General features: G+C 47.0%; 1 protein-coding gene across 1 annotated transcript in view; it reads right to left on the reverse strand.

Moving 5' to 3' along the window:
• Nucleotides 1-24,698, reverse strand: part of MYO9B (myosin IXB) — a 288,631-nt gene that overhangs the window by 160,143 nt on the left and 103,790 nt on the right. The window contains exon 3 of the mRNA XM_030219714.1: nt 6,772-6,866. Within this exon, the coding sequence (XP_030075574.1) occupies nt 6,772-6,866 (95 nt within the window). The remainder of the gene's footprint in view (nt 1-6,771; nt 6,867-24,698) is intronic.

The following is a 24,698-nucleotide window of genomic DNA, read 5'->3' on the forward strand; positions in this document are numbered from 1 at the left end:
TGATTGTCATTGTAATACAATATAAGCCACATTGAGCCTGCAAATAGTTGGGAAAATGTGGGATACAAATGCAGTAAATAAATACACATACTGAAAATTGGGAGGGCGAGTGACTTACCTGAGGGGTACCCACTCCCATTAGACAGCCATTTCTATGAATTAAACAGAATTTCAGCTTGACTCCTGACTATGCCAAGCAAGACATCAATTAAAGAAGACAGACTGGAATAAGTCTCTGTTTGAAGAATCTTAGAGAGAACAATTTTCAGTATGTTCAGTATGAAACATTTTATGAATAAAATTAGAAAAGACATTTACCCCCTGTTTACAAAGCTGCATGTCTTTGTAAACAGGGGCCTTAGTTATCACGTGACACATGAGATTTGCACATGGACTGTGAACGGAAATCGAAGCACAATTCAGAACATTGAAAACTCTATACAGATAAGTGACAGTATTATTATTTTTGATTAATGGCTGCATTGTGAAATGATGCAATTTATTTAAGCAGTCTGGTACAGGAAAAGTTTCACAATTCCGAGCACATTTCATATATCTTTTCTATATATAATGATTTATATTTATAAAATAAAATCAATAAGTTTCTATCGTATTATTTATTTTTCTGGATAGTCACTTCCCATAAGCTCCTGAATGTGCTCCCTTTCCAGTCTTTGAAGTTTTCATGTGGCCACAGATGCTGTTGATTTTTGCACGCATCCAAGTCTAAGGTAATTTTATCCTGTAATATTTACTTTTTTTGAATTTTGAAATTGCCCATTTCGCTTTTTTAAACATCTGCATTACTTTAAAAAGAAATCCTGGACACACGACTACAAGGCTGTGGATTGATAACCCTCAAATTTGGTTTGGGGTTTTCTCTCTCTCACAAATACACAAAGCATTTTAATTGTATTCTGGAGTGCAAGAGTGGCCTAGTGGTTAGAGCATCAGCCTTGACATCCAGAGGTGGCCAGTTCAAATCCCACTGCTGCTCCTTGTGATTTTAGGCAAGTCACTTAACCCTCAGGTACAAACTTAGATTGTAAGCCCTCCAGGGAAATAGCCAGTGTACCTGAATGTAAGGTGTGAGCTAAATCTAAATAAATAAATTATTCCCCTAATTCTAGAACGTCAGTCAGTTTTGTGCATAATTTAATAATAAGCTGATAACTGCTGTTAACGAGTAATAGGCTATAACTGGTACTAATTGGTGAGTTCTGCACATAACTGCCCTTAGTCACTATTCTATAAGTTGCGTGCTCAAATTTCAGAACGTGCAACTTCAAGGAGGATGAGGGCCTTAGAAAGGTTTACAGTTAGCTGCAAACATTTCCACCAGCTATTAAGCTAGCTTAAATGCTCACACCTAAAGTTAGACACGTAAATGCGGACTTACGCTAGTTTTCTATAGTGGCAGTTCTGTGCACAACTGCCATTACAGAATTTGCACTTACCCCCAGATTCTACATAGCGCGCCTAGAGATCCGCACTGAAATCCAGGAGAATTCTATAACAACACGTGTAATTTAACTGTCCTAACAAACAAATTAACATTGATAACAGGACTTAAAACAACAATGAGCACTAATTGGCAATAATTAGAATTTACGCATAGAACTCACCAAGTGTATTCTGTAATGCACTGCGCGTAACTAATGCAAGCAGGCAAAAAGGGGCGTGGTTATGGGTGGGGAAATGGGCGTTTTGTGGGCATTCTAAAATTTGCATGCGGAGTTATACAATATGGCCCAGTGCGTCTAAATCTATGCGCAGGGATTTACGCCATGTTTTTGTTGGTGTAACTAGACACACAGTTTTAGGCCCTAGGATATCAACTAAGCGTATTCTATATACCACGCTTAAGTCTAGACAAAGCTTACAGATTACGCTTAGGCAAAAATGTTTTCCGTATGGATTTTATTTTAGGCACCATATATAGAATCTTTCCCTTAGCATTCATCATCCCGGCACCTAAATTTCAGCAACCTTTTGAGAATTTACCCCTTTCTGTGCTTCTGTGTGGTTACATCTTTTCATATCATTCTTTCCCTCATCAGTGAGCCTTCTCCAGCTTACCTAATGTTACTTCTCAGTCTACCCCCTTTAGGCCTCATACCATGTTCCTTTTCACTAAAAAAAAAGTTTTTGTACTTGAAGGCCTCTATGATATCGCCACCCCTCCACCAGCACAAATACAGTTTAGGTCCCTTTAGTCCATTTCAGAAGCCTCCCACAAGTTTTTACAGTTTAGGGGCCTACAATTAAAGCTAGTAGCACCAACTGTGCAGAGGGCCATGTGGTTTTGCACCCTGAAATGCTGTGGAGGAGGCTGGGGGTGTATTTTCAAGCTTAACAAATAGAAGAATGAGAACCAGACTGCATGACCCAGTGGTTCGAAGGTCACTGTATGACATATCCTGATTCATGGGCATTTTGACATCAGTCAAGGCGAGTGCCACCTTTTAGACTCTGTTGGTGCCTTTCAAGGCAGGCGATTACAGTCCTGTCATTCTCAGTGAAAGCATGGGGCACTTCTCCCAATAAACGATAATTTCTAGGTAGGCTGTGAGACCTCTAAGTGAATCATGATAAGAGCAATCCAAAACAGATTTTTTTTAATGCTCAGTTTTGAAGCTCAGTTTCCTTTTACAAGTGTGGCCACGTCAGCATCTCTGGGTTACTAGTCAGTCCTGGGCTGATCCAAGTACTCAATGAGACTTTGAGTTTTGACCAGTTCTGGAGTGCATTGGGAGGGGGGGTTGAAAAAAAAAAACCTTGGACATTATGAGCCTGGAACTAGCTAGCTGCTCTTGAACTACTTGGTCAACCACCTAAATATCTTGCCAGTTCCTTAATTTACATTTTAACTCCCCCCCCCCCCCCCCCCCCAAAAAAAAAAAACAAACAAAAAAACAAACCAGAAGCACAACTTCCTGGATTCATAGGATTTCGCAGCAAAGGCAGAGAATTAACAGGGGAAACCCCAGCTGGAGGCCATCACCATTTGGTTTCATGTGAATCATCTTCAGCTACTCAGCCCATGAGAGAGATTCAAAGCCACTTTTCTGTTCCTCTTCTGCTGGATGAGCTCAGAGCAACAGAAAAAGAAAGGAAGTGGCAGTGGGAAGGGAGCTGGCATTTCCTCACTGCTCCAACCCCTCTGCCTAATGCTCCCCTTGCCTGGTGTGTCATGGCCAGCTACCCCTTCCCACTCTCTCAAACTGGCACTGTGGGCCTTTCACCCACACTCCCCGGGAGATCTGCCAACTTCAGATCGGAAGGAAGCGGAGCTTAGGGACGAAGGCCAAGCTTTGGTAATAAAAGCAGCTTAACACGCTTTCTTATTTTTAAGCCATGATGGAATTTGTCCAGGCAGGGTGAGAACATTATTAGAAGACAAAAAAAAAACTGAACTGCAGCCCATGCTATACTATGCAGGATTTTACCAGACACAATAAGTGCATGCCCTGGACCAAATAAAAAGTCACCTCTATGCAAGGGCAAATTGACAGTGATTTGGGCTCCTGGGCAATAAAGGTCATGGGCCCTTAACCACCTATCAACAGTGATTAAACTAGATGGAGGCTAGGGGAGAGTGGGCTCTCGGGCACTGCCCTGTTGTTTTTATGGTCTAAAGGTCCCCGGTCTTTATGTTATAATGTTGAAAGTTTGTAAGATTCCTCTTAAAAGGTCCCTTCCTTCCCACTCCAAATCCATTAAGCTACTACGTTCACAATAGTACCACACATTTCTTTAAAGGAACTGGATCCAACCAAACCAGACTGGCTGTGGTACCATGAATTTATGCATTTATTACCCACCTCTCCAAAAGGAAAAACCACCCAAGATGATGTAAACAGCAATAAGCAAACATGGACAGAGACCAGACCCCCAAATTCTCTATAGGTAGCCTAGTTAGGTGTGCAATTCTGGGCGCGGATTGCAGATAACTGCTTCAAGTAATTAACCTTAACAAGCGAAAATTGGCACTAATTACGAGTTATGTGTATCTGCGTCCCTAATTCATCTCGTGCGTAACTCCAAAGTGGGTGTGGTCAAGGGAGGGTCATGGGAGTTTGCAGGATTTAGACATTGAATTATAGAATACTTCCACATTTCTGCACCTAACAATAATTAGGTGAGAACTTTTACACCAGCCTTTGGCAGGCATAAATACTCGCTCCTAAAATGTATTAAGCTAGTATTCTATAAAGACAGTTCAGCGCAAAACTGCCCTTATAGAATTCACGCTTAGCGCGCATCATCCCAGCGCCCAACTGCACCCATAGCAAATAAAAGCCTTACAGACAGCACTATGTACTAACTGGAATGAAAAACGTTATACACAGACAGAACAAGACCAAAGAAAACACATAACCCATATTAAGGGCCACTCCAAAGTACCAACAGCCCATAGAAGAAAGCAACTTTCTCAGACAAGCAGTTTACAACACTACGCAATAAATAAGTACATAAGTATTGCCATACTGAGAAAGACCAAAGGTCCATCAAGCCCAGCATCCTGTTTCCAACAGTGGCCAATCCAGGTCACAAATGCCTGGCAAGATCCCCCAAAAGTACAAAACATTTTATACTGCTTATCCCAGAAATAGTGGATTTTCCCCAAGTACATTTAATAACGGTCTATGGACTTTTCCTTTAGGAAGCCATCCAAACCTTTTTAAAACTCTGCTAAGTTAAATGCCAAATCAGAACTTGCAAATTCAGGAGCCAAGATATTATCTTTGTCCCATGAGATACCCGAAACATCAGCGCTTTCTCAGATTCCATATGCATACTGGGGATATACCAGGGTGTCTGTTAATGCTAGTCAAGGTTTGAAAACTGTTCTAGGGAAGCTCTAAAGTACCAGGCCAGATACCTAAGACGAGTTCATAGCACAGTCAATTGAAAGCCCGAGAGATGCACCAGGTTTTCACCTGCTCCCTGAAGTGAAGGTGATCCTGGGTTAAGTGTAATTCAACTAGAGATACACACAAACACACACACACACACACACACACACACACACACACACACACAACTCATTGACACACCTCAAGTGTCATCCAAAGCATGGATGTCCACTTAGTCCTGGTTCAGTCCAAAATTTATTTCCACCACAAAACAGAACTGGACATCAATTGCATGCAGTGGCTCATTTCAGACACAATGTGCAGCCAATACATCAGCCTACATAGCATACACAACATCAAATGCAAAAGCCAAAAGCTCAGATTGTATCATACAATCAAATGCTGCATAACATTTAATAAAAAAGTTACTTATACCTCTTCTCCCAAAAGCCTCTTCCATGTACTAAGACACTAGACATATGTAGTTGGGCTTCCTCCACTCTCGAGAACATCTCTTCATGCAATCATACTAACCAATAGATATCCCATAAAAGAACAAAATGGGACATGGATGTCCCAGAAACTTAGAGAAAGGCTAATTACAACTCCAAGGAACTGGTCCAAGTGACAGGGTGCCCAGCTGGTGACCCTAGACCGAAGCAGGGCCGCCAAATGGGGTGGCAAGACTCCCCGGTCCTAGCGCCAGGGTCTATCTCTCTCCAGCTCCTATGTGTAGGGACCCGGGTGATTACGTTAATGTGATAACCCGGGTCCCAGCACACAGGATCTCTGACAGTGACAGAGCGAGGGAGAAGGAGACACAGGAAGGTAATGGGGGGGGGGGGGGGGGGGGGGGGGGGGGGGGGGGGGGTGGCGGCGGCCCTGCCCCGGGATCTATCTCTTGGCGGCCTTGGCCTGAAGAATTTACATAGGGTGCATTTCAAAACACCGACCAGATGATGGCTTGCAGATGTTCTCCTGACCTTGGAGTTGCCACACTTGTCTTATGAGGACATGAATAGCTTGCAAGTTCAAAAATGCATCTAAAAAAGGAAAAATAAACTTACTTCATGCCTGGAAATGTAGGTGGAGCAGTTTCCTAGTATATTTTGAGCACGGTGTTTGTGTTTGGCGTTCCTGCTGTAGTAATGGACTTAAATGCAGTTAGGGAGAATTCAGGACAACTTTCTGACTTTAGGGGTAGGAACATATTACCAAGGGAGGGAGAGGAATCTGTCAATGGAGGGTTTTGTGTTTTATTTATTTTTCGAAACCCCTTCTATCCTCGTTAGAACTTGCCCTACCTCAGGCGACAGCCTGGTCATCAAGGGCGGATCCCTCAGTATCTCTCCCTGTGGCTGTCAGGAGCTGCGACAGGAGTGGCACCTGCCTTCACCACCCCTCACACCCCCTGTAACATGTCCAATCCCAGCTGCACTCCAAAGATTGGCAGATTCAAACCCATGTCTTCTATTTCATGGTACTCAGCCCCTGGCTCAAAACATGTGAGGCAAACCCCACTGAAGAAGTTTAAGAGCAAGTTAGACAACCTTCTGTCTGGAGAGCTACAGCAGAACCTGTCTGAGGTAGAGGAGTTGAAGCACATGGCTTCATGGGGGGTCCATCCAGCCCTATACATCTATGACTGTATGATGTGTAAAAGCATAGACAACAGGTTGTAAGGTAAGGGTTCTAATCCCGCAACACACACCCATCCCTCAAGCATGGCACTTGTGTTCAGCTTTTGCTTAGCAAACCTGAGTCACTATGTATACCAGAAGGCTTTAATAAAGGCACAGAATGCAAAAAAGCTACCAAAAAAATATCCCAAACTGAACAGCATCTTTAACTGAGAATTAGGCCAGACTTTGCTAAATCGAGAAGCGCATTTGATTTTGCAGATTTGACTTACCCCCGCACAATGCCACTCTCCAGGTAGTTGACTTGAATGAATTTCCCAAAGCGGCTGGAATTGTTGTTGTGGGCTGTTTTCGCATTTCCAAACGCCTGCAATAGAACATTACAAAAATAAAATCCATAAAGAAAACTAGAAAAGGAAGGTTTGCACATACGTTTTCATTTGTTACCAGATGCTGTGTTATTTCTTGATCTTTCCCTATATAATAAAGAAACTAAAATCTGGCAGGAAATCTAGGAAGGTTATGCCAGCGTTATCAGAGCCAGACCTGTGGAACAGCATTTTAGAAAGGATGTAAAGTGGTGTGGTAGCCGAGTTAGTCCACTTTTAAAGGTAATAAATAGAAATAAATCAAAACAGAGAAAAGAAAATAAGACGATACCCCTTTTTTATTGGACTAATTTAATACATTTTTAAAATTAGTTTTACTACTACTACCAATCATTTCTACAGCACTACTTTTCAAAGTTAACCCTTCTCTTTCTGATCTGAAGGGTTACCTTCGAAAGCTAATCAAAAAACATATTAAGTTAGTCAAATAAAAAAGGATGTACAAATGGAACTAGAGACGTCTAGATTGGAACATCTCAAGTTTGGCTAGTACTGTATTTTAGAAGGGGATAGATATAGCATAAGAAAATAAGAGTAGCAATACTGGGTCAGACCAATGGTCCATCTAGCCCAGAATCCTGTTTTCCAAACAGTAGCCAAGCCAGGTCACAAGTACCTGGCAGAAACTCAAATCATGGCAACCCTACATACTACAAATCCCAGGGCAAGCCAGTTACTTTCCATGTCTGTCTCAATAGCAGACTATGGACTTTTCCTCCAGGAAATTGTCCAAACCTTTTTTAAATCCAGATACACTAACCGCTGTTACCACTTACTCCAGCAGAGTTCCAGAGCTTAATTATTCGTTGAATAAAAAAATATTTCCTCCTATTTGTTTTAAAAGTATTTCCATGTAACTTCCTCAATTGTCCCCTAGCCTTTGTACTTTTGGAACAAGCAGTGCTTTATTTGTGCCAGTACGGCATACCGGCACCTTTTTTGTTAGGTCCGGCTCACTTGCCCACTCCCTTCCATTCGTGCATCCTGCTTTGAAATCTTTAATTTACCCAAAGTTGCGGCGAACCAGCAGTAAAAGCAGCAGGCAGGAAGGCTCGCCTTCTCATTGCTTCCCTTCCCCCTCAGCGCATCCCGCCTTCCTCTGATGTAATTTCCTTTCCATGAGGGTGGGACGTGCTGAGAGGGAAGGGAAGCGACGAGGAGGCGAGCCTGCCTGCCAGTGCCTGCCTGCTGCTTTTACTGTCGGTTCACTGCGACTTCAGGTAAACTAAAGATTTCAAGGCAAGGAGCACGGGTGCACGAACACAAAGTCGGGGAGTTGAGGGAGGGCGGGAGGGCTGGAGTTTGAACGAATCGCTGGACATGGAGGGGAGGGCAGGGCAGGGGAGAAGAGGATACATGGAGGGGAGGGCAGGGCAGGGGAGAGAGAGAGAGAGGAGAGGACATGGAGGGGAGGGCAGGGCAGGAGAGAGAGAGAGAGGAGAGGACATGGAGGGGAGGGCAGGGCAGGAGAGAGAGAGAGAGAGGAGAGGACATGGAGGGGAGAGCAGGGCAGGAGAGAGAGAGAGGAGCGGACATGAGTGGAGGGCAGGACAGAGAGAGAGAGACGAGGGCAGGGCAGGAGAGAGAGAGAGAGGGGAGGGCAGGGGAGAGAGAGAGCGAGGAGAGGACATGAAGGGGAGGGCAGGGGAGGGAGGGAGAGAGAGAGGCGAGGACATGGAGGGGAGGGAAGGGCAGGGGAGAGAGAGAGAAGAGGACATGGAGGGGAGGGGAGAGAGAAGAGGACATGGAGGGGAGGGGAGGGGGGAGAGAGAGAGGAGAGGACATGGAGGGGAGGGAAGGGCAGGGGAGAGAGAGAGAGGAGAGGACATGGAGGGGAGGGGAGGGCAGGGGAGAGAGAGGAGAGGACATGGATAGGAGGGGAGGGTAGGGGAGAAAGAAGAGTCGCTGAACATGGATGGGAGGGGAGAGAGGGGAGTCGCTGGACATGGATGGGAGGGGAGGGAGGAGAATGGACATGGATGAGAGGGGAGGGTAGGGAAGAGAGGAGACATGCTGGACGTAGGTGGAGGAGAGAAAATTATTGCTTTATATGGATACAGGGGAGGGAAGAGAGAGGAGAAATGCTGGACATGGATGGAGGCAGGGGCGTAGTTATGTGGGGCCACGGGGGCGTGGGCCCCCATAGATTTAGCTCTGGCCCCTTCTACTTTTGACCCCTCCCCTGCCGCCACCGCGTGCAGGATGTCAGGACTCAGCACAGATCAGCGAATGCACTGGAGACCGGCACTGAAGAAGACTAAGGCTTGCGGGGGTTGGGGACACCCGCCAGCAAAGGTACTTAGCAGCGGCGGCAGGGGAGGGTCGGCGGTGGCGGGGGGTCTGAAAGTGGCGGGGGGGGGGGGGGGGGGGGCTAGGGGAGGCGGGCTTAAAATGTGCCCCTCCACCTTGGGCTCTGGACCCCCCTCCCGCTGAGGTCTGGCTAAGCCCCTGGATGGAAGAGAGGAGAGAGAAGTGCTGGACATGGATGGAGGGGAGGAAAGAAAAAAGAAGAAGATGCACATGGATGGAGATGAGGGAAAGGGAAGAGAGGAGAAAAACTGCACATGGATGGGGAAAAAGGCAAAAGCTGGAATAGGAAGCCCTGGAAACGGAGTTAAGAGAACAGAAAGAGAGCAGAGACTGGGACCAATATGGATAGAAAAACAAAGTCACCAGACAAACAAAGGTAGAAAAAATCATTTTATTTTCATTTTAGTGTTTGGAATATGTCCAATTTGAGAATTTACATCTGCTGTCTTATTTTGCACCGAGTATACTGGAGCTGTAACAGCTTACAGAAATTTATAATGAAAAAAAAATCACATTATTTTTTTCCTCCTATACTAGTATAATATTTTCAATGATGTCTGTTTATATGCGCCATGGCTGGTATAAGGGGTTTGGCTAATGTGGATGTGGCTATAATAGGGGTGGGGCCATATGTGGTGAGCCTGCCCATGAATACCGGCACCTTTTTTTCTACAAAAAAAAGCACAGGGAACAAGTAAAAAAACCATCGATTTACTTCTACTCGTTCTACACCATTCAGGATTTTGTAGACCTCAATCTTATCTCCCCTCATCCGTCTCTTTTCCAAGCTGAAAAGCCCTAATCTCTTTAGCCTTTCCTCATACGAGAGGAGTTCTATCCCCTTTACCATTTTAGTCGCTCTTCTTTGAACCTTTTCTAATTCCGCTATATCTTTTTTCAGATATGGCGACCAGAACTGAATGCAATACTCAAGGTGTGGACACACCATGCAGCAATACAAAGGAACTATAATATTTTCGGTCTTATTTACCATCCCTTTCCTAATAATTCCTAGCATCCTGTTTGCTTTTTTGGCCGCTACCACACACTGAGCAGATTTCAGCGTGTTGATTACAACAACACCCAGATCTTTTTCTTGAGCGCTGAATCCCAAGGCGGACCCTAGCATCAGGTAATGGTGATTCGGATTATTCTTTCCAATGTGCATCACCTTGCATTTGTCCACATTAAATTTCATCTGCCATTTGGACGCCAAATCTTCCAATTTCCTAAAGTCTTCCCGCAATATTTCACAGTACACACGTGTTTTAACAGCCTTGAATAGTTTTGTATCATCTGCAAATTTGATCACCTCATTCATCGGTCCGATTTCCATATCTGAAGTAGAGGCTATTCTAAAATATAAGATGAAATGGACTTTCATGCACTGGCTACATGCAGCAGGAAGGTCCATTTAGAAAAATGGATGCTTAAAATACCAACGGAGCAAAACTTAAACATGAATGTCCCTATGGTAGCATGGGGGGTAGGGGAAGTGTGTGTGTGTGGGAGGAGGGTTAACAAATCTTAAAAAAAAAAAAAACTTGGACATCAACCAATGGAGGAATAAGGAGGTGACCTCCCTAATCCTTCCACTGTAACACAAATTCAGTAGGAACACTTTTCTGACACAGACATCCCAGGTAGCAGGTCTAGATCCCGACGTCCATCATTTGGAACATAGACATTTATTCCCCCTTTGAAATGCGTCATGAATGTCCATTTTTTGGCTCGCAATAATCCCACCCCCAAGACACCTAGACCACACCTCCTTGTAATATGGATGTTCTTTAGTTTAGACATTCATATTTCAGCTTTATAAAATTGGGATTTGGACGTCCATGTGCTATAGACATCCAAATGTTGGTTTATGGTTGCCTAAAACATGAATAGCATCTCTAAAGTAAGGATCATAGTTTCACAAACTGAAAAAGTGACTCAATCTAAAAATATTTATTGCCACAGGCAATAAATATCAACCCAATTTTATTCCCTCTGTAATTCTGGACTTTGAGGGGCCCTTTTACTAAGCTGAGGTAAAAACAGCCCTGCACTAATCTGTATCTGTTTCAATCATTCAAAGGTCTTTTTCAAGACCACCTAACTTTCAGACGATTCCTAGTACCAGAATCATTTAAGACTCCTGAGGCAGGCCTGTGGCCGAAACACGGTACTGTGTCGAGTCTGTGAATAAAGTGGTACTTTATACATCAGTATCCCGTCTCCCTGGAGTCATTGGTCCACTTCCCACTTCCTTTTTTTTTATTTTTATTTATAACAATTTAAATTTTTACAAGCGATAAAACAACTTGCTGGAAATACAGAGAAAGTAATATGTAGGAATTATTTCAGTCAGGTAATTCTATTCTCTTCCTTAGACCACTAAATAGGGAGAGTGAAACAAGATAAGGAGATCAATTAAACAGTAAACAGAAAAAAAACCCCCCGTGGTATTAACCTGATTATCCCCAGATATTACTCGTCTAATTCATTATTCCACATTGATCATCTGGTTGGCTTCTTCAAGGCCAATATGGTGTATAGTCAAATCATTTCAATGAAAAACATACTTATTGTCCAATATTAGTTAGAAATAATACATCTGATTACGTTCTCTCTCTTTTAAAAACCAGAAGTTATTTAACAATACTTATACTTAAGTCTCTAATTCAAAATCCCACTGATTAAAGTAATCCCAGTTTTCACAGGCTTCACTCCTTTTAAAGTAATAATTTGAGGAAATATTTCTGAGGAAAACTTTAGGAGTCATACCCAGAACTCTGGGAAAAACAATAATCTCGATATTAATCAACTATAATAATATTCATTTTATTATTCAAAATTTCTGGTCTATTATCATAACCACTTCTTGCTCATGTAGAATCATTTGTTATATCAATTTTTTACTCTCAAAGGGTTCAGTTGAATTGTCCATGTAACTCTCTAATAAAATTATATTTGAAACAAAATTATTTACTGCCACCGTTAGGTCCCGAAGTGCCTTCCAGATGGTATTCAATGTAACCTCCATGGGAGTCAAAAACTCCAAGTTGATTTCTCATAGGTGTTTAGGAGTGGTTCCGCCGATTCGGGTTCTGCTGTAAACGTCCTCCGTTTCAGCATATACCTCTAACTCACTCCTCCACTCCTTTGGACATGGTGATTGAATAATTCGGGAGCGATGGAGTTGTTTTCTCCAGGTCCAAGAGCGTCGACGCTCCTTCGCCAGCGCTAATCAAAGGACTCGCCAACCCTTTCATCTGTGGGCAGTTCGTCGCACAGCGGCCCCGCATTTGCTGCTCAGGGGATAAAATGCTGGCCATCAGCGGCTGACCGCCGGTTGTCCCCTTCCTCTCAGTTAAGGTAACTGCAATTGCAGAGAGGAAATTTACGTAAAGAAGACGAAACTTCAGAGGGCAGCTGGGCCACTGGGCATAAGAACTTCAGGTCACCATCTTACCACTCCCAGTTTGGGACACTCTTTGTCTGGTTTCTCCTCAGAGGCCTGTCTGATATGGGTAACCCTTCAGCATAGCCCTCTAAGTCATTGAAACACACAAGCCCCTCCACCTCTATAAGGTGGTGTCCCTTCGGAGGGGTTCCCACTTCCTTTTAACTCTTAAAAAATAAATGGCCATGCAGTAAGATTTCACTTACCGTGTGGCCATATGGTGAGGGAGCACTTACCACCACCCACTGAGGTAGCAGTAAGGGCTCTCGTGCTAACCCAGCGGTAATCAGGTAGTGTGTGGCGCTGCCCAATTACAACCAGGTTAGCACCTGCAGAAATATTTTTTGAATATTTCTGCTAGCGCCGGAAATGCTGCGTCCTGGGGGTGAATTACCACTGCTACCCGTGTTGGGATGGCAGTAGCTCCAAAATGGCGCGCAGTAAGCCTGCTGTGGGCTTACCGCTGCTTAGTAACAGGGCCCCCTTAATGTGTGACAGGAATTGAAAATGGTTTGTGCCTGGTGCTGTATATGAGCAGTTCCCCCTCCACTGAGGGCTCAGCAAGCATGGCACTTTAAATATATGAAACTGCCCAGGCATTAACAAAGTGGGGAATGACCACCTGCATTTGGAGTTACCAGAAAGATCATATGATGTAATGATGCTGATGCAGCAGCAGCAGTAATATGGTGGCTTTAAGATTTATTCTTTCTTCACAGATCACCCAACGAATGTCTACACTAAAAGAGCCTACAGTCTTAATACAGAGGCTTAAAAGCTGTGGAACCAATGAAACAGCACAAGCCATTTCTAAAGCAAACTGTGAACAGATGCAATTGGTTGGAGAAAAAAAAATACTGGAACTTCTTGTACAATTTTTTTTTTTTTGTGAGGGGGGAATGGGACCACAACACAGTCTGAGCTTTGTATTCTATGTCCACTCTGCAGTGACCAAGTGTTCAGAAACTGAGCAAATGGGAAATATGAGCTATCACAACCAGGTAACCCAAGTCATTTTCCATGTCATCCAACTTGAAAATTGTCAAATAAGCCTGGCTAATGTTTGTTTGAGCGGGGGTGGGGGAAAGATCTTTCTAATTTTGTTGAAGGCAACAAGAATGAAGCAAGCAGACTACCTCCTCAGAACAGCTGCTGAGTGAAACTCTACAATCCTGATTTCCTAGACCTCATTTTGAGTGTGTGTGTGTGTGTGAGGGGGGGGGGGGGGGGGTTAAATGGAATAAATTCCTTGTATGTATGTAGTTTAAAACTGTAGCAAAAGCCGCAGTGAGCTCACATGTCTGGTATGCATGTCTAAAACCGAGCATTTTCCCCAGAGAGTAAGAAAAAGCCTCTTCATACATTCCTATATCCTTTAGGCTTTGAAATTGTACAGTGTAATATAATGGGAGAAACATGATTGAAGGTACCTGAAGGTTTGAGGGTCAGCACATCTAGTAGCCAGGGCTTTAGCTAATCCTTATCAGCAAGAACTTTCCCTTATGAAAATCTGCCAACAGCTCCAAAATTGTGTGAGGAATGTTTGACCCCCCCCCCCTTTCCCATCACTCCCCTCCTTCTGACCTCTACAATGCCCCAGGACAGACTCCAGAGAGGAGGGAGATGAGCATGGAGTATAGATTGGGTGAGGGTGGGGGGCTCAGAATGCACCAAGCCCTCTCCCCCAAAACAGAGAGAAGAAAATGTTTAGACTGCTCAAAGATTTGCCCTGCATTTCTCTAGATAGGGGGCACGACTGCACTTGGGCCTCCCATCTGGACACCACGCCATCCCCTTCACAGTCACAGTCTTAGAAAAATCATTTGTGGCTGCCCTACTCTACGGAAGAGGAAACGTCATAATAAATTGCATCTTCCTTTATAATTTCACATAGCCGTTTCTCTATTGTAGATGCATTTCGGAGATAATGGCAAGCCCTGGGGGATGCTACTATCTGCGGGCTATCTTTCTAAGTATGTTCCATTCATCCTAACTAGGTAAGATCTGCTTGTTAGGAAGCCGCAAAACCAGTTTAGTACGTGACCTGTTAAGCCAATGTTGTTTAGGATCATTAGGAGTAATTCGTGATCTACCACATTGAAGGCGCTTAAGAGGCTGAACTGCATGATGAGTGCTTTCTTCCCTGTGGCCCTAAGGATGTTTATATCATGAATCAGAGCACACAGAGTGGTCTCACTGATGAAATTTGCTTGGAATACTGATTGTGAGCCGTGTAGTATATTGAATCCCTCCAGGTATTCAGTTAGATGTACGGCGACTATTCCTTCCATTAGCTTTATCAGGAATGGTATGGATTCTACAGGTCGATAGTTGTTCATATTCGCCCTTGATTCTTGCTTGTTTTTTTGGATAATATTTCCCATTGATGGTGGAAAGGAACATCTGGAGATGGAGTCAGTCTGCCAGTTGTAGATAATGGATTTGAACTTTGGAGAGACACAGCTCATCAGGTTTGTTGAGCGTATGTCTAGTTGGGAGTAGGATTTGGAGAATTTCCCAATTAGTCGATATAATTCAGACCATCTGGTTTTGGTGATTTTCTCTTTGAAATGGAGGGCTAGTTGTTCTGCTGTTGGAGCAGATTCCTGAGCTGGGATGGCGATTCCCTCAACGTTTGTTAAGTTGGCAACTATTGAGAAGAGACGTTTGGTGTTGCTGATGTCATGTCAATCAGTTTGGTGTAATAGAGCTTTTTGGCATCTGTTAATTTGATTTTATATCTGGATGCTGCTGTTCTCCAATTTAGTTTTAGTTTGCGGGGGGGGGGGGGGGGGGGGGGGGGGGGGGTGGGGGGGGGGGGGGGGGGGGGGGGGGCTTTTACCTGGTTAAAGCAAGCTAATTGGGTGTCATGCCAATATTCAGCCACACTTCACCGGCCAGTGCCGCTGAAAATCACTACAGAATTGTGGAACGACTTGCCTTTGCACGTCAGAAACCAAACTTCCCTCCCTAAATTCAAGCAGGAGAGAGAGAGAGAGAAAGAAAGAAAGAAAGAAAGAAAGAAAGAAAGAAAGAAAGAAAGAAAGAAAGAAAGAAAGAAAGAAAGAAAGAAAGAAAGAGATACATATAGACCAATTAGTGCTAGGGCAATCCAGGGTTGGAACTAAGATGGTGCCAGGAGTTGTGTGGTCACCACCAATATTCACTGCTAGTGGCTGGATAACTTGAGCTGTACTAACCTGCCGGGATTGCTGTCTGATACCGGTGCTAAATACTGGCCAGACCCAGATTTCTTCCAATATACCGGATATCCAGTGCAAACCATCTGGATATGGCTTGCTCCTGAAAATCTGGACCCACATCTGTTGACAGCAGTCAGCATTTCAGAAATCACTGACCGTTGTGAACTGAATATTGCCCCATCCTATATAATAATTCTCACCACCAACGTTCTAATGTGGGACTGCCTGTGTCCGTGGCTCCTGGAGTTGCTGAGCTAGGCTCCGTAGCCAGGATGACGTCACTCACAGCTGATTCCCAGGCAAGGGGAGGAGTAGGGAAACACACAGAGGAAGTTGCTCCGCGTGTTTCCCTACTACCCCCCTGCCTGGGAATCAGTGCGCCGCTCCCAGCCACTTCGGAGCAAGTGGCAGGGAGCAGCGTATCAAAAAACTACAAACGCAGCACTGCAGAACCCCTCCCCCCCCCCCGCACATCAAACACCCCCGAAGCACATCAAGCACCACCCTCCCCCCACCCGAAACACATCAACCCCCCCCCCCCCCCCGGGCACATCAACCCCCTCGCCACCCGCAGCTGCCACTGGTAACGCTGTCCGGCCGCTGCTGCTTCTCCTGTTGAGCAACAGCAGCCGCTACAAAAAGAAAAAAACACCATAAATGTTTTTAAACCCAGCCCAAATCATTCGCAAATGCCCGAGTCTTAAAACGCAGTCTCTGCAGCTGCTCCTCCTCTCGCCTCCACGTCACTGTCACTGGAGTAAGACCCCGGAGGAGTGGCTGCAGAGACTGCGTTTTAAGACTTGGGCATTTGCGAATGATTTGGGCTGGGTTTAAAAACATTTATCACTTTTTCTTATTGTAGCGGCCGCTGCTGCTCAACAGGAGAAGCAGCAGCAGACGGACAGCGTTACCACTGGCAGCTGCGGGTGGCGAGGGGGTTTGATGCGCCGGGAGGGGAGGGTCGCTGGACATGGGTGGCTACAGGGGGGGCAGGGGAGAGGGCGATGGTCCTGAGACCAGAGAGGTGGGGTTGGGGAGGGGGGCCCTGCAAGAGGGGAGTGGGGGCTCACACTTACTCACTGTCTCTCACATAACGTATGGTAACCCTAGTGAAAAAGGCTCGTTTCTGACACAAATGAAACGGGCGCTAGCAAGGTTTTCCTCGGAGTGTGTATGTTTGAGAGAGAGAGAGTGTGTGTGAGAGATGGAGTGTGTGTGTCAGAGAGAGAATGAGAGAGAGACAGAGTGTGTGTGTGTGTGTATGAGAGAGAGAGTATGTGAGAGACAGTGAGTAAGTGTGAGCCCCCACTCCCCTCTTGCAGGGCCCCCCTCCCCAACCCCACCTCTCTGGTCTCAGGACCATCGCCCTCTCCCCTGCCCCCCCTGTAGCCACCCATGTCCAGCGACCCTCCCCTCCCGGCGCATCAAACCCCCTCGCCACCCGCAGCTGCCACTGGTAACGCTGTCCGGCCGCTGCTGCTTCTCCTGTTGAGCAACAGCAGCCGCTACAAAAAGAAAAAAACACCATAAATGTTTTTAAACCCAGCCCAAATCATTCGCAAATGCCAGAGTCTTAAAACGCAGTCTCTGCAGCCGCTCCTCCTCTTGCCTCCACGTCACTGTCACTGGAGTAAGACCCCGGAGGAGTGGCTGCAGAGACTGCGTTTTAAGACTTGGGCATTTGCGAATGATTTGGGCTGGGTTTAAAACATTTATCACTTTTTTCTTATTGTAGCGGCCGCTGCTGCTCAACAGGAGAAGCAGCAGCAGACGGACAGCGTTACCACTGGCAGCTGCGGGTGGCGAGGGGGTTTGATGCGCCGGGAGGGGAGGGTCGCTGGACATGGGTGGCTACAGGGGGGGCAGGGGAGAGGGCGATGGTCCTGAGACCAGAGAGGTGGGGTTGGGGAGGGGGGCCCTGCAAGAGGGGAGTGGGGGCTCACACTTACTCACTGTCTCTCACATACTCTCTCTCTCATACACACACACACACACTCTGTCTCTCTCTCATTCTCTCTCTGACACACACACTCCATCTCTCACACACACTCTCTCTCTCTCTCAAACATACACACTCCGAGGAAAACCTTGCTAGCGCCCGTTTCATTTGTGTCAGAAACGAGCCTTTTTCACTAGGGTTACCATACGTTATGTGAGAGACAGTGAGTAAGTGTGAGCCCCCACTCCCCTCTTGCAGGGCCCCCCTCCCCAACCCCACCTCTCTGGTCTCAGGACCATCGCCCTCTCCCCTGCCCCCCCTGTAGCCACCCATGTCCAGCGACCCTCCCCTCCCGGCGCATCAAACCCCCTCGCCACCCGCAGCTGCCACTGGTAACGCTGTCCGGCCGCTGCTGCTTCTCCTGTTGAGCAACAGCAGCCGCTACAAAAAGAAAAAAACACCATAAATGTTTTTAAACCCAGCCCAAATCATTCGCAAATGCCAGAGTCTTAAAACGCAGTCTCTGCAGCCGCTCCTCCTCTCGCCTCCACGTCACTGTCACTGGAGTAAGACCCCGGAGGAGTGGCTGCAGAGACTGCGTTTTAAGACTTGGGCATTTGCGAATGATTTGGGCTGGGTTTAAAAACATTTATCACTTTTTTCTTATTGTAGCGGCCGCTGCTGCTCAACAGGAGAAGCAGCAGCAGACGGACAGCGTTACCACTGGCAGCTGCGGGTGGCGAGGGGGTTTGATGCGCCGGGAGGGGAGGGTCGCTGGACATGGGTGGCTACAGGGGGGGCAGGGGAGAGGGCGATGGTCCTGAGACCAGAGAGGTGGGGTTGGGGAGGGGGGCCCTGCAAGAGGGGAGTGGGGGCTCACACTTACTCACTGTCTCTCACATAACGTATGGTAACCCTAGTGAAAAAGGCTCGTTTCTGACACAAATGAAACGGGCGCTAGCAAGGTTTTCCTCGGAGTGTGTATGTTTGAGAGAGAGAGAGTGTGTGTGAGAGGTGGAGTGTGTGTGTCAGAGAGAGAATGAGAGAGAGACAGAGTGTGTGTGTGTGTGTGTATGAGAGAGAGAGTATGTGAGAGACAGTGAGTGTGAGCCCCCACTCCCCTCTTGCAGGGCCCCCCTCCCCAACCCCACCTCTCTGGTCTCAGGACCATCGCCCTCTCCCCTGCCCCCCCTGTAGCCACCCATGTCCAGCGACCCTCCCGGCGCATCAAACCCCCTCGCCACCCGCAGCTGCCACTGGTAACGCTGTCCGGCCGCTGCTGCCTCTCCTGTTGAGCAACAGCAGCCGCTACAAAAAGAAAAAAACACCATAAATGTTTTTAAACCCAGGGGAGAGGGCGATGGTCCTGAGACCAGAGAGGTGGGGTTGGGGAGGGGGGCCCTGCAAGAGGGGAGTGGGGGCTCACACTTACTCACTGTCTCTCACATACTCTCTCTCTCATACACACACACACACACACTCTGTCTCTCTCTCATTCTCTCTCTGACACACACACTCCATCTCTCACACACACTCTCTCTCTCTCAAACATACACACTCCGAGGAAAACCTTGCTAGCGCCCGTTTCATTTGTGTCAGAAACGAGCCTTTTTCACTAGGGTTACCATACGTCTGGATTTACCCAGACATGTCCTCTTTTTGAGGACATGTCCGGGCGTCCGGACGGATTTGGCCAGCCCCGTTTGTCTGGATTTCTGGACTGGCTGGCTGGCGGGGGCGGGCGCGGGACTCCCCTCCCCTTACTCTACTATCCCTGGTGGTCTAGAGGTACCTCTTCGTCTTCGGGGCAGGAAAGAGCCCCCTCTTTCCTGCTCGGAGCGCTGCTGCTAGCTGCCCTGCATACTGTCTGTGAGTCCGGCTCTTGGTGTTTCAAAATGGCCGCCGAGAGTTGAAGCAGCCTCGCGAAACTGCAACTCTCGGCGGCCATTTTGAAACGCTGAGAGTCGGACTCACCACAGGATGCAGGGCAGCTGGCAGCAGCGCTCCGGGCTGGAAAGAGGGGGCTCTTTCCTGCCCCGAAGACGAAGAGGTACCTCTAGACCACTAGGGATAATAGAGTAAGGGGAGGGGAGGTGACGGGGGGGAGGCAAGGTGATTGGGGGAGGAGGGGAATATGCGAAAGGGGTGGGGCGATGGCGTGAAAGGGGCGGGGCAGGGGCGGGGTGTGTCCTCTTTTTATGAGGACAAAAAATAGTAACCCTATTTTTTACTAGTTTATAAATAAATGTGTTTAAATAAGTTTTCCATTGGCTCCTAAATTTTCGACAAATTTTTCCACCCCAGTATGAACACAATCAAAAGTGTTTCTACACCTCAAATTCCCATGATGGTTTACACAAAGAGGCAGATGCATCAAGCAAACGTTAAAAAATCTAAATCGTTAAAGTCCCTAACGATTTTAAAAAATACGAAGAATGCACCAAAACAACAAGTCACACATGCTCAGATCGGTATTGAAAAGTACAATGTATCAAAGAATCACAAAACACATCGGTAATCGGCCCCTAAAGCATGCGCAGAGCAGCCAATCGTTATGTTAGCTGCTCTGCGCATGCCACAAACAGCCAAAACACAAGCACATGGCTCCCCAAATCAAAACAAAAATAAAAAAGGGTGGGGGGGACGCTCGTGAGGAGCGTCTTGTATGGCCGTCCTTGCCCCCCCACCCGAGGTCGCCGTTTCCCTCCCCCCCCCCCCGCACAAAAAAAACCCCTCAAATTTTAGCAGCCCCAGCCCTCCTCCCTTCTTGTGTCTTCTCCCACACTAGCTCTGCCTCCCGCCATGCTCCGGTCCCGTGCCCCGCCCCCGCCGCCCCCCCTTTGGTCGTGGCTGCCGCTCCCCCCCCTCCAACGACCCCCCCCCTTTGCCTTACCGGCCCGTGCAGCGCCTCTCACCTCTGCTGCACGGGGAAGAACAGCTGATCGGCGAGTCAGAAGGCCTCCTCAGACGTCCCTTCTTTCTTCCTGGGCCCGCCCTCCTCTGACGTAGGTAAACTATTTTGGCGGGAGGCGGAGCTAGTGTGGGAGAAGACACAGGAAGGGAGGAGGGCCGGCCCGGGGCTGGGGCTGCTAAAATTTGAGTTTTTTCGTGCGGGGGGGGGGGGGGGGGGGTGGGGTGGGCAAAGACAGCCATACAGGACGCTCCTCACGAGCGCCTTTGCCCCCTCCCGATTTTTTTTTCTTTTGGTGCTGAGGGAGAGGGGAGCAGCAGCGACCTGGGGCATCAATAAAGGACACCCCTGACGCGCGTTTTCGCCCCCCTAGTTATTTTTTAAAATACATTTCACTTTTAAACTTGTAGCTGACAGCCCTAACGAGAGGTACAGACCTCTCGTTAGATTTCCTGCCTTTTTCCTGCGTAAAGGCAATCGGAAAAGGTTAGTGCATCTCGTTTCAATGGGGTTTTTACACTAATTGCTCATCTCCATTCCGTTTTCGTTAGCTGCTAGCTTCCTCGGTAAAAGCCCTTTGATGCATGCAATGGATCAAAATTTCCTCCTTGGAGGGTCATTAAAGGCTCATTAAGCTTTAGTGCATCTGCCTCAAAGTCAGACTTGAACAGTGCCCCAGGCTGCAGGAAGCATACACACAGACTATTACTCACCAAAGACCAGAGTTACGGAAGCCTAAAGAGGAGAGGATCCTGCCTTAACAAGTATAACACTTTATTTAACAAATGGGGAAAGCATGTGGAGCATGGCCCAGAGAATTCTTTCCAATCTGCGGGTGTGTGGTCTCTGTGTAAGTCAACGTGTTAGCTCTCCTTCCAAATAAAGCAAGGGACTTCCTTAAGAATTCTCTTTCTGTGCCTGGTAGTTCCTCCTTTTTCCTTAACTTATGTGGGAAACAAAATCCAGATCCTGGCACCACAACTACCTGGGAATTTTCCCCCTATCTTAAGAGATCTTCCTTCCCATTGTTTTGAATCTGTTCATTGCAGCAGTGAGGCTAGGAACAGCACCAGGATTCTTTTTCTAGGACTCCTTCCTTGGAGCCACCATGTATCACCTCCCCAGCTCCCCCTCAAACCAGGGACTGTGAACCCTGCCTCCATGGCATCCTCAGCCACTGAGCATGCCCCCTAAAAATAGTTTAATTCAATCAGAAAAGAACGCAAATAAAAATAGGGAAGACCTAAGCATTCTTCCAAGAACAATCCTTCAATCTCAGCATTATCACCATCACATTCCTGCAGATATGAAGTAACATCTGCCCAGGTTAGTTACCTATTCAAATACTATTTATTTACACTTAAATCCTGAGGAAGACCATTCCATAAAAAGGGAGCCTACAAAAAAACAAACAAACAAAAAAACGAAGTCTAATTTTTTAATAATGTGGGATTCGCTCCTAAAGGCAGATGATCAAAAGCAAACACCGGTGCTAGAGGCTATTAGCGTCATACTAGCACTGACATTTGCTACCGACCCATGATCAGAGCCCTCAAGCCCGTGAAACAACGCGCTCGAGGGCTCTTAGCACAAGTAGCATGCAAATGCATGCTAATCAGCGCTTAACGCATTCATCCCCAATGATCAGTGACCAGTGCGCCAAAGATTGGGTCGCTGGCTGCGACAAACCCTACGCCAGCTCCAAGCTGGCGTTAGGATTTGCAGATCGTTGGGGAGGAATGGTGAGCCCTGTCCAGCATGCATTTGCATGCTGGCAGGCCCCCATTCCCCCCAAAGACGCAACCCCCCCCCCCCAGCGACAGGGGACTGGAGGTCCGGCGGACCCCCGGTCTCCCCGACGATCCCACCCCGCCCAGGTTCAGGGAGGGCTGGAGATCTGGTGTGTCTCCAGTCCTCCCAACCCCCCAGCAAATGGTCCCTGGTGGTCCAGTGGGCACCGACCAAGCCCCCCCCCCAGCAACAGGGGGGCTGGAGGTCCGCTGGACCGCCGGTCCCCCTCCCCAACCCAACCCCCAGCATTGACAAGGGTCCCTGTGTGATGGACCTGTCACTCCATCCGCCGCCCACCCCCATACCTTGGTTGGAGGGATGCAGCCTGCCTCCCTCCTCTTCCTTCGACGCCGCAAAATGGCAGTGCCCACCGGATCTCCAGCCCTCCCTGAACCTGGGGGGGAGGGGGATTGTCAGGGGGACTGGAGGTCCGCCGGACCTCCAGCCCCGGTTGCTCGGGGCAGGGGTAGTCAGGGCCTGGTGGCCCCATGGACCTCCAAGCCCCTGTGTTTGACAGGTTTGGGCTTTTGACAGCCCAGACCTGTCAAACAAGTGTGGAAGGATTGTGCTGAGCGCATGCTCAGGCACAATTCTCCCGCACTTCTACCCCATGATCAGAGATAATTGCGCTGCTTAAATTTGCATGCATTATCTCTGATCATAGGTCCAATAGTGCCCCACGCTGTTCCAGCGCTATTTTAGAGCGCTGTTTGGAACAGCGCGGGGCTTTTGATCATCTGGGCACTAGTGTTTGGCCTACTATTCCCCTTAAGTTCAAATTAAGGGCCTCCTAGCCACTGATTTAAGACAGTCCCCCCCCTCCCAGACCTGAGGTAGGGTCCACTCTAGAGGATGAAGACACAGCTACGAGTCCCTTTCTTCCCTAGACTCCCTCCTCTCTGCCCCTCCACCACCACCCCAGCATTGCTATGGCTGTGTTTATACTACTGGCTGGCCTTAAATGCAGTCTGCAAAATCCAAGCAAATCCTTTAAATCTCTTGGCTTGAAGAGAAGCTTGAAAAGTATTTCTGAAAGATCTGTTTTAAATATGGCCAGTTGGCCACCACCAGTGCTTCAGCCCCCCTCTGTGGCCAAGTCCTCTCCTCCCTCATTATTCAACCTGTGTTCTCATTGGTTAAACTTAAGTCTGTGCGTACCAGAGAATAGTGGGGCAGTGAATGTGGTCTGTAGGGCTGTAAATGTTTAAAGATACACTGGACAGAAAAAACACTGTAGCCTATAACCAGGGTCACTGTAGCCTACAACCTACAGGGGACTAACCAACAAGGGGGAAAGGGAAATGGGACTTGATATACTGCCTGTGTTTTTTGCAACTACATTCAAAGCAGTTTACATAGTATATACAGGTACTTATTTGTACCTGAGGCAATGGAGGGTTAAGTAACTTGCCCAGAGTCACAAGGACCTGCAGTGGGAAATCAAACCCAGTTCCCCAGGATCAAAGTCCGTTGCACTAACCACTAGGCTACTCCTCCCATAGAAATTTACACTAGGAAATTAATGTTCTATAAAGAAATAAATCCCCAAACCCTGCAAAAGCAACAAATAATGACAAAATGTCTTTGCTTAGCAAATAAAAGCATTTTTTCAAATTCTTTTTTAGCTCTGTCTCTACGTGGCAGAGCTGCTCTCTGCTTCCTAAAACCACTAGTGGATTGGCATGATGATGTTAGCCCAGAGAGCCAACCATCATGGCACCACACACAGAAACAGATTTTTTTCCTTTTTTTTTTTTTAAAGACAGAAAGATTGGTGATGCCAGCTGAACACAGTACAACTGACTGTATGCCGATGCAGATAGGCTCAGTCAACACCGGAGCAGCACTCAACCAGGAGTTCATGTGTATTCATTGCCACATACAAGATCAGTCAGCTACCAAGGGACAGAACAGGATACATGGCCGTGAGGCACTGAAACCGATACTGAATTCCGTGCAGGCTAAGATGCCATCTCACCAACACAGGAGGTGAAGAAAGTTTTTCAAACATTTAAATGCTAGGATGAACAAAATACTTAAAAAAAAGAAAAAAAAAGAAAGAAAGAAAAATAAAAAATAAATCAATCTATTCTTTCTGTTTTGACAATTTTTTTCGCTTTCCTTCCCCTCCAGCCTCTCTCTCTCCCAATTCCTTTATTCTTCTGCAACCCAGTGGCAACTCCTCAATCTGGCCCCTTCACTTGG

The sequence above is a fragment of the Microcaecilia unicolor genome, chromosome 11, assembly GCF_901765095.1.
Source record: "Microcaecilia unicolor chromosome 11, aMicUni1.1, whole genome shotgun sequence".
NCBI lineage: Eukaryota > Metazoa > Chordata > Amphibia > Gymnophiona > Siphonopidae > Microcaecilia > Microcaecilia unicolor.